Raw genomic sequence first — 10,269 nt, forward strand, 5'->3', positions numbered from 1 at the left:
TCCCTCCACTCCAATTACTTTGGCGCTTACTTTTCCCTCCAATTAGCTAGAAAACGCTAGATAAATTTGGTCTCAAATCAGCCCAGTCGCCCACCGTTCGGCGGCTACCTCGCCGCACTCCAACGCCCAGCACGCCGCCCCTTCAGCGGCCAGCGCGGCCGCCACCTGCACCCCCCCCCCCCCCCCCCCTCTCCCACCCCCACCTCAACTCCCGTATGATCTGCCGCTTCCTCGATCTGCCTCGGCGCCGCTTCATCGATCTGCCTCGGTGCCGTTTGGATCGTTGCGGCGACGGCTTCATCGGTCTTCAGCTCCGGCACCTGCATCCTGAAGGAGTGCGATCTCGTGGCTGGTATGGATCTGAACGCCGACCCCTTTCCTGATCTGACGACTACGAATCACTGTACCGATGCCAATCGCTCGCCCCCCTCAACAATTCGTATCAGAGTGTGTACTGTAGATGCCTAATGGCCGCAGCTAATTGCATAATTAGCCCATACGTAGACAAATAATTAAACGATCACTGATGTACAGAAGCCCATAAACCATGTACGGTTGTGTCTGACTATAGTTTTGCGATGTGCCAATGCCTAATCCACCAATCAGGTCGATCCATTGATATATGTGCGTGTTATACAATTCTGCTAGATCGATCCATCGACTATTGTTTAAAATCGATCAGACTTCTTGAGAAATATGACAGAGCTTAAACTTCAAGCTTTTTAGAGTTGTCATTTTTTTCTATGCCAATTATTTCTCCCTGTACCAATATAACAGACCAATTGCTTCAACTTCAAGCTGCAACATTCTTGTGGAGAATTATCATTTTTTTCCGTACCAATTATTTCTCCCTGTACCGATGCAAGATTTTTAGAGTTCCCTTGATTGAAGGATTACTTTTCTTAATCTCAAACTGAGATGGATGATGCTTGGCTGGCTCTATCCATTGACTATTGTTTAAATTTGATCAGATTTCTTGAGAAATATGACAGACCATAAACTTCAAGCTTTTTAGAGTTGTCATTTTTTCTGTACCAATTATTTCTTTCTGTACCAATATGACAGACCAATTGCTTAAACTTCAAGCTGCAACATTCTTGTGGAGAATTGTCATTTTTTTTTCTGTACCAATTATTTCTCCCTCTACCGATGCAAGCTTTTTAGAGTTCCCTTGATTGAAGGATTGCTTTTCTTAATCTCAAACTGAGATGGATGATGCTTGGTTGGCTCATTCGGTTCCTTCGTCATTTTGGGATGGCACATGAGGCAACATGCTGCTGCTCTCCTATCACTTAGTGCTTAACAGAATCTTGGCCGTCGGTCGAATAATGCCCAGTTTGCATAATCTGTACACTTTTCAACTTAAACCTGTCCTGAATCCATATGTCGACAATGTTATATCCGAGTGTGGGTGTGGCTGGACCCATGGTCTTGTACCTCCTCTCTCTGGTTTGAGTTATGATAAGCTGATAGTGCATTGACGTGCTACTGTACTTCTCTACCCTCTCGATTCACATGTTTCTTTTGGTAGGTTTCATCGGTTCTGGGAACCAAATTGCCGAGGGGACTTCCACAACTTGTACTGCTTAATTTCCCTATCCGAGACTACAATCTTGTCCTAGGTGGATTCTCCTTTCGCCTTCCCTCATTTATCTGCTACAATTCATGTCTATTGGAAAATTAAATTGTCCCTGTTATGTCATTAGTTAATTTGTCTTTACTTGTAATGGTTTAATTGATATTTATATATATATATCTAGGATGGCGACGGACATGTTGACCATATACCTGCACTATGAAGTTACAAATCAGGAAGCCAAAATGTTACAAAGATCCATGATGAGGCGTGATGTCTCGTATTATGACTTAATCTTGATGATCGAGGAAGTTGGCTTTCAGGCAATTGACTTTCTGTACTATGCAAAAAAAACTCGTCTAGGCAGCTCCTACTTAGTTCACATTTATGATCAAGGTCTTGTGTTGAAAATGTTGTCCGACCCTGAGATTGTGAAAGCTGTCCATCTGTATGTGTCTAAGGAGAAGGTTGACGATCATATTGCGCCGCCTAGTAAGCAAATTCATATTGCTCCATCTAACCATCCGAATGAGAGTGTTCTCTTACAACACGGTGGTGTCTCTGCTGAAGGGGCAGGGCAACTTACTATGGGAATGCCGCAAAGTATCCCTCTTGAACCATGCTTATTACATATCTGTATCTACTGTTGTAATTATTGGAATAAAAGATGTATGGTCGTTCTGCAGGACCATGATGTCAACCAATTACAAATTCAACAGAATTCATCATCATCACAAGACCATGTTATTGATTCTGTGCCAGAGGTAATTTTTGTGTGCTTTTGAGTTTTGAAGTTGTAGCTTTCTGTAGCGTCAAGGTATGAATATCATTCCATCTAATATTATTGTATCCTGGTAGGTGAGGGAAACCAGGGATCTTACGGGTGAATCTGTTTCAAGAACGAACCAGCAGGGGACTAGAAGTGAACACCCACACCCAGCTCGCTCAAAAAGAAAGCGTACTTCTTCCATCAAGGTAAAGATTCACCAAGGAGCATGGTTTACTGCACCCAAATTCCCAACCCAAACCACATTATCATGTCTGCTTGAAAAATGGATTTTGTTACAAATTTTGCTCAATCTACTGTATGCAAGTACAGGATAAATTTAACCAAGCATGAGCAAGCGAGGTGATCTTGGGCATTAGACTTCATTGCCGGGTCCAGTTTATTTAGGTTTCTAGGGCACCTTACTGGGCTGACATTAAAAATATCTCATATTGTTCATGCAAGTTATATTATCATGTCGTTGAATGCTAATATTGATCATAATATAGGCTGCTTCCAAAGTAGTTTTAAAGACTTCAACATATCCCAACAAGCGGAATGTTGCATATGGTACTATTCGGAGTACTAATCCAAGAACTAAGGTTGGTGGTATTGAGTTAGGTGCTGAATTTGCCGTTGTGCGCATAGATCAACCTATTCTTGATAATGAGGAGTTGGTAAGGGAAGTTTCTAATTGCAAGACAATTGGTGAGGCTTTCACTTCAGGATACTTAATTGCCTGGCCTTCAGCTTTTGTAAGTTAAAATCATCTCTTCCACATTCTGAAATCATATTTGTGTACATTTAATCACACATATCTAATGTGCAATTTTCTTTTATAGATTCGAGAGAAGGATAGTTGAGTTGCAGCTGAATTCTTGGATCAAGATGCAAATAAAATTGGAAGATTTTAGCTACCAATAGTTGTAGTTTACATTGATAGATTTAAAAATGTAATATCATCAACATGATATTTTTCTTCGTCGAATTGATGTAAATGTAATATTCTCCATAGTTGTGTTTTCTATGCTCAAAATGATATGATTGATATCTTTATTGTAATGCATATGTATCATACACTTGTATATTCATAATAAATATCTTCATATGAGTTTCTATATGTGTTGTGCTTCAGTTTCAATATCATTTTGATGCTGACAAGCATAATAATGAAATGATTTAACTATTTATGCAATTGCATCGATTTTATTAAATAATTTATATTCCACAAAATGGGTATTGAATTTTGTGGTTACTAATAGAAAAACAAATACATTAATTATGTTACCATATTGATATAGCAGTGTTACTAATGGTGTTACTATAGCTACAAAATTTGTTACTAAAGTAGTTGACTACTATAATTATACTGTTACAATATTTGGATATTATGTTACTAGTTGTGTTCCGGCTAAAGAAATGTGTTACATGTTGTGTTACTATAGTTACAAAAACATGTTACCACCGATGTTCTACGTCTATGAAAATATGTTACTATCCGTGTTACTATAATTACAAATATGTGTTACCGGGATGTTCGGTAACACATAACACACATGTTACTGTAATGTAATTGTAACACATTTTTAACATATGGTAACAATTATTATGTGTGACAATTAACACCACCTAGTAACACGGCCTAATGGAACACATTTCAAACTGTGTTACTACATGGCCCAGTAACACACTTTTGGGTCTGTAGTAACACAAGACGGTGTCACGAAAGGTCCGTCCTCTTGTAGTGACAACAGTCTTGTATGTGTAGTTTCACTCTCCATCGGTGGTTTCTCACACATGCTCACACACTCTCTCTCGAGGTGTCTTTCTCGCACACATGCTCCCGATATAACCCTCCCTCCCTCTCGTAACCATTTACGACTGTTTTCACTAACCTTTATCACAAGCACTCTTCCTCTCGCAAGCATACACACGCACAATCCCCATCGATCCTTTCTATATACATAGACCTGCCTACGTGTCTCCTGTGCGCACATTATCTTTAGGCCCGTCTCTCACGCATTTTCTCACACCTCTCTTCCTAATCGACGAGTATGATTCTAGCAGAGCATTCTGTAGGATGCCCCTTAAAGTTAGGTTGGATGAATAGTAATATCAGAGATAAAGGGGTTACCTTAGTCCGAGAACCTAGGGTTACAAATCCTAGCCGGCTTCGCTAGTGGACATAGTCCTTCACAATTATGCTATCTTTATCTTGTACGACTAGTCATCCATGGGTCTCCCTAAATGCGTCACGGGCCGACCAATGTGGCGTAGGACGGAACCGAACGAAGGGCCTCACCTCGACCCACCGGACCTCACGCGGTGGCACACCCTCTGCCCCCACGTCTTGTTATCTTCTCACACCCACACATACCAACACAGACACCACACGCAAAAAAATATTCTCCCGGTGCCTCTATCCACTCCCCCTTGCATATACACACTCAAGGAAATCTCTCGCCATGACGTCATATTCGTCTCTCTCTCTATAGACCACTCTCATTTCTCGTGCTATCTCTCTCACGCCCCCTTGTCGGCCCCTCTATCCATGCCTCTCTCGAATACGTAATACACACACATACCTCTCTAGGCCCTGCCAAATGTATCAACTACACATTCACACATGTTACATCACGTACCCCATTGATCTAAAAAGCCCTCTCTTCACGTTTATTTTGCATACAACATTCCTTTTGAATAAAGTGTGGCCAAAAAAATATTTTAGAATTTCTACATATATACAACATTAGAAAGTTATATGGAGGAGTATGAACGCTTGCATTGCATGGTGCCCACAATGATATTTATTCCGCACTGTGAATTTGTATATTTTTATACTATATATAAAGTTAGTCATAATAAAGAGAAACAAAGAGCATCTCTTTCTCCATCGCATACCCCCCTCTACGCCCCTTTCACGTACGCACACAAACTATATCCAGGTCCTCTAAAGTAAGCCCCCAGCACATTCACGCATGTTTCATCTTTTTCTCGATATATACACAGTGACGGTCATTGTATTTGAAGCGAAAGCACGATACGTACATTGGACTTCAGAATCCACTCATTACGGTCACCATTTACGTTTTGTGGTTATTATAAAGTCACGGGCTCACCGTACAACTTTGTATTTGCTCAAGACACGACTAGTTGACCAGTTAAACACTCCACGTGGCACCTCTAGTGTTGCATCACATTATCTCACTACCATCGGGCCCACCTGTCGGCTTGTATCTACTCTACATCTACACTCCTATAAAATGCTAGCAAGATGCCCATGCGTTGCACGGAACATCAAGATGCATTTGTATGAGTAGTTTATCTTGTGGGAGAAAATGATGAACAAGGGAAGGCCTTATTTGCAAGTGTGGAGAGGGGTGTGGGTATCTTTTTGCAAAATTGCCATAGTTTCCTTCCTATCCGTCAGATATAGATCGGACGGCTTATATTGCAGGATGGCAGGCACACGATCATCACCGACTATGCTTTTCATAAGAGTAGGGATAAAATACGCTCTTATAAAAAAATAGAGTTGGTGATGATGGTGTGCCTGCCATCCTGCAATATAGGCCGTCCGATTTATATCTGACGGATAGGAAAGAAACTATGACAATTTTGCAAAAACGGTACCCACACACCTCTCCGTATTTGCAAATAAGGCTTTCTCTTGTTCATCCTTTTCTCTCACAAGATAAACTAGTCATACAAATGCATCTTGATGTTACGTGCAACGCACAGGCATCTTGCTAGTAAGAATGAAAACAAACGACAAAAAAATATTGGACGGTGGTTCGAAGTCATGACCACGGGCACAGCGGACAAGATGGCCTTGTATTGGTATGCTGAGCCATCTGTTTTAACACACAAGAGTTGGTGTGGTGATTATACACACACGCACGCATGCACACGAACTGCATGCACGCAACACTCACACGAACACATGCACCCACGCACGTACGCAACACTCACACGTACACACGCAGCCACGCACGCAGGCAACACTCACACGCACACACGCACGCATGCATGCACACACCAGTACACCACACGACCAACACACGCTCTCACGCTCAAGTGCTCAACCTACACGTGCATGCGCACACATCAGGCCCTGACAGACACATACACAACCAGGTGATTCCCGCGGACGGGGTGGAGCCTTGTCGCGCCTGCGTAAATTTGTGTTTATCTGACCTTTTCCCTATGCGAACTAACAGGTGGGACCCACAAGGAACGTGGTCAATTTAACTAGTCAACATGGTGCCACGCAGACTATTTGGCCGGTCAACAGATTGCAATCCGATGCTGAACCATGAGCAAGTGACCGTATAATCACCGCAAAACGTATATAGTGACCGTAATCAGCTTATTCTGAAGTTCGGTGAACATATTACGCTTTTCTCTCTGTAGGCCCTCCAAAACTACATCTCTACATGTTCTCGCATGTTACATCTAACAACTATGCAATACAACACTACTACTACACTCTAACACAATAAATCATAGTATGTGTTTTTAGTTTTACTAGATATCATATTGTTACTTAATTATTCAGTTTGCATACATTAAAATTGCCTTTGAAATGTATGGCCAATACATATACCACGCGGGAAAAATCACGCCCTTTCCTGTTTAATCGGGTTTGTATCGATGGATCATGCGAAACAGCAAAACTATAGTACTACATACAGTACATGTGATAGTTCACTGGGCTGTCGTGTCGTGTACTCCTCCATCGTAAGAGTGGAGCGCTCGCTTTCATAAATCTTCTAGTCCCTTTCGCCGACATGTGGGGCATCAAGCTACCGGGTCCACGTGCCATACCAGAATACAATGCAGAGCAACCAGGGTGAAGCACCCAGTCATGGCGCCGGCGTAGTAATGAGCAACGAGGCATCAAATTACAAAGCTGCACCTTTCCCGCAGTTAAGTTGGAGGGACGAAGTAATAATGCTAAAAAATAAGTTGGAGGGACGAAGCAACCATCATTTCACTCGTTGTTGAATCCGCTTCTCCCTCATCTTCTTCAAGTTAACCACGTGTTGCTTCTGCCGTTGTTTTGCCTCATGTGGGAAGCAGATCGGCTTGGTAAAGCACTGACACATGGGACTACATGTTAGCAAACCTCCAGGACAATGTCCTCTAAAAATAAGAAACCTCCCCCGCCATCCGCGCGGCAAAATCACCTCTTTTTTACTAATCTTGATTCTATAATTTTTTAGATCTATATAATTGAGATTTGTATAGATAGCACACAGGAGCAAAACCAAGTGGTACGGTTAAGGGCATCCACAATGTGTAGCCAAATGTGAAAATAGCTTTTGGCAACGTGGGAACCATTATGGACGGTGTTGCCAAAGCCAAAAGGATGGAACCGAAGCTCCCTGATTGATTGATTGAAGGAATAGAAAAATGCAACGTCTCTCCTCTTTCTCTCGTGCTTGGATGCATGTACAGTATAGAGGACAGAGTCTACTCCCCTATCCCTTCTATCACAAATCACAAAGTAGTGAGGTGTCAAATCACAAAGCACGGACGAAGCAACCACCATTTCACTCTTCGCTGACTTTGCTTCTCCATCGTCTTCTTTGAGAAACCATCTCACCGCACTAAGCTGGATGGACGACGCTATTGTGTACGAGTAGTACCAGTACATTTACGCGTCCTTTGGTTCAACGGACTTCCTGGATGCAAATAAGGCGGTTGTCTCGGCTTGTAGGCGGCACTTGCGAATGACTTACCGTGGTCTCCCTCAATGGTGTTCTCCGTCGAACACACTTCGCCAAACCACAACGTTCGAGATATCGTCCATGTCATCGTAATGGGGAAGGAAGTCAAATATAGTTACTACCTCCATTTTTTTGTACACAGGGCCAGTATATCAAAATTACAATTTGCAAAATGCCACTAACACTAATTGAGGCAAAATTGATGGGGTTTGCCTCGTACTAGCAACCAAGGACATTAATATCCCCTGCATGCATGCGGAAGTGAGAAGGTTGGTTTGCATGGCGCTGCATTAATCAAGCGATGAGGAGTGAGATGGTTAGCTCTTTGGGATTTGGAGAAAAAAATACGCATTAATTGACACGTGAAACAAGGATTTGTATCGATTAATCCCGCGAAGGAAAACCCCGCCTTTCTTTTTAACACTAATACTCCTAGTACGTAGTACTACATACTTATCCTGTTTTGGGTCTAGGCCTTGCATTGCCATACTTCGCCACACATTTTGCCAAGCTTGCCTAAAGTTTTCAAAATGAAAAGGAGGTACACTTGCGCACGGCTCTCGCGGTCGCACCGCACCCTCACATGGTCGCTCCTGCACGCCACGGTCGCACCGCACCCTCACATGCACAGTCGCTCCTGCACGCCGCAAACCCAACCAAGGGAACGCATCCTCACTGACACGTGTTGTCGCATGTGAACAAACCAAACTCAGCCATCCTACCGCTGACACATAATTTTTGTTCATAGAGTATGTTTATCCAACTGCATGTTGGGGAGTATCCGTACGGCCCGTGTGGTGGTTTGTTGGGGAAGAAGAAGAGGTGAGGAAGAAGGGTTAGGAGACGTAGGATATTCATCCAACCGCCTGAAATGGTAGACTGACCCAAATCAGGCGACTTGCATAACAATATATGTTTTTACACAGCAAAAGATCCATAAAAACAACAACATAAAGAAAAACTATCACTGCTCGCGGAACAAGACGGCCTCATCGTCTTTGGCTGCCGGCGCGAACCAGCCGTAGCTGCTGACGTGTGTCTCCGCACCGTGGTTGTCCTCGGCCTCCAGCTACTTGTTCACGCGGAGCGTGCGGGCGCTCTGCACGGACGAGAGCACCGCCCGGTTCAAGTCGAGGACGTCCGGTTCCGCCTGCAGGAGGGCCCCGATGGCAGCGACATCCACACGCTCCACGTCGAGTCGAGCCTCCGCCGCCCGGTTCAAGTCTAGGACATTCGGTTCCGCCTGTAGGAGGGCCTCGATGAGAGCGGCATCCGCGCGCTCCGCGTCGAGTTGAGCCTTTGCCGCCTGGTTCAAGTCCAGGACATCCGATACCGCCTGCAGGAGGGCCTCGATGGCAGCGGTATCCGTGCGCTCCGCCTCAAGTTGAGCCTCCGCCGCCCGGTTCACATCCACGACATCCGGTTCCGCCTGCAGGAGAGCCTCAATGGCAGCGGCATGCGCGCGCTCCGCGTCGAGTTGAGCCTCTGGCTCCCGGTCCTCCTTTAGTATCGCCAGGTTGAACCGCTGGTCCGCCTGCACCATGGGGGACTCGGACGCCGGCACGAAGTCGAGGTCCATCGCGTCTCATACCCATCGGGGGCCTTCTGCGTCGCGACCTCCGCCATGAACATTGGATCGACTTCCTCCTCCTCATAGATTGGCTCTAGAGAACTCAGGGATTGGCCCGCCACAAAGCGAGCTTGGGAACAGAGGTCTCTGGCGCCGACCGCCACCGCGATTTCTGCGTGGCGCTCCAGCGTCAGCATCTTGTAGTACGTGATCTTGCGGCGCACCATGGCTTTCTGGCGAACTAGGGGATGCTTGATGCGGGATAGGGGACCGAAAGGTGGGGGAAGGGGCTGGAGATTAGGTGTGGTAGGGCAGTGGCTGGCATAGGCCGAGTAGCGAAGGTTCTGGTGTGAATAGTGGTTCCGGTGACGACCGGTCAATCAGTTTTGACTGTACATCGCTCTTGTCGCATTCGCGTTGCAACCCAGCACGCTGGACCCTCCATGTCGCTCACCGAATGGAACGCGCTTCGTCTTGCATTTTCGCTCGCTTGTGGGACCGCAGTTGAGAGCAAATCGACGTCCCTCCCCCTCCCCCGCCCGCGTAATTTTATGCGGAGTAAATAAAAACAGAGGGAATATACTACGGATAAGGATCCCCTGACGTGGACGAACCCATTGAGTAA

At 44.8% G+C, this 10,269-nt stretch overlaps 1 protein-coding gene across 2 annotated transcripts; it reads left to right on the forward strand.

The window, feature by feature from the left end:
- Positions 1-59: 59 nt before the first annotated feature.
- On the forward strand, positions 60-3,462 carry LOC125543526 (uncharacterized). Of its 2 annotated transcripts, XM_048706898.2 has the most exons (6): positions 60-352; positions 1,532-1,622; positions 1,761-2,340; positions 2,435-2,551; positions 2,852-3,097; positions 3,185-3,462. In XM_048706898.2, exons 3-6 carry the CDS (start codon positions 1,762-1,764, stop codon positions 3,203-3,205), a joined length of 963 nt encoding a protein of 320 aa, XP_048562855.1. In that variant the 5' UTR covers positions 60-352; positions 1,532-1,622; position 1,761; the 3' UTR covers positions 3,206-3,462. The 2 variants fall into 2 exon arrangements, with proteins under 2 accessions (XP_048562855.1, XP_087402911.1); XM_087546785.1 differs by lacking the exons at positions 60-352; positions 1,532-1,622 and having other exon boundaries at positions 1,933-2,179; positions 2,263-2,340.
- The last annotated feature ends 6,807 nt before the right edge of the window (positions 3,463-10,269 follow it).

This window comes from Triticum urartu, chromosome 3A (assembly GCF_056163025.1).
Source record: "Triticum urartu cultivar PI428250 chromosome 3A, HENAU_Tu73, whole genome shotgun sequence".
Classification (NCBI taxonomy): Eukaryota; Viridiplantae; Streptophyta; class Magnoliopsida; order Poales; family Poaceae; genus Triticum; species Triticum urartu.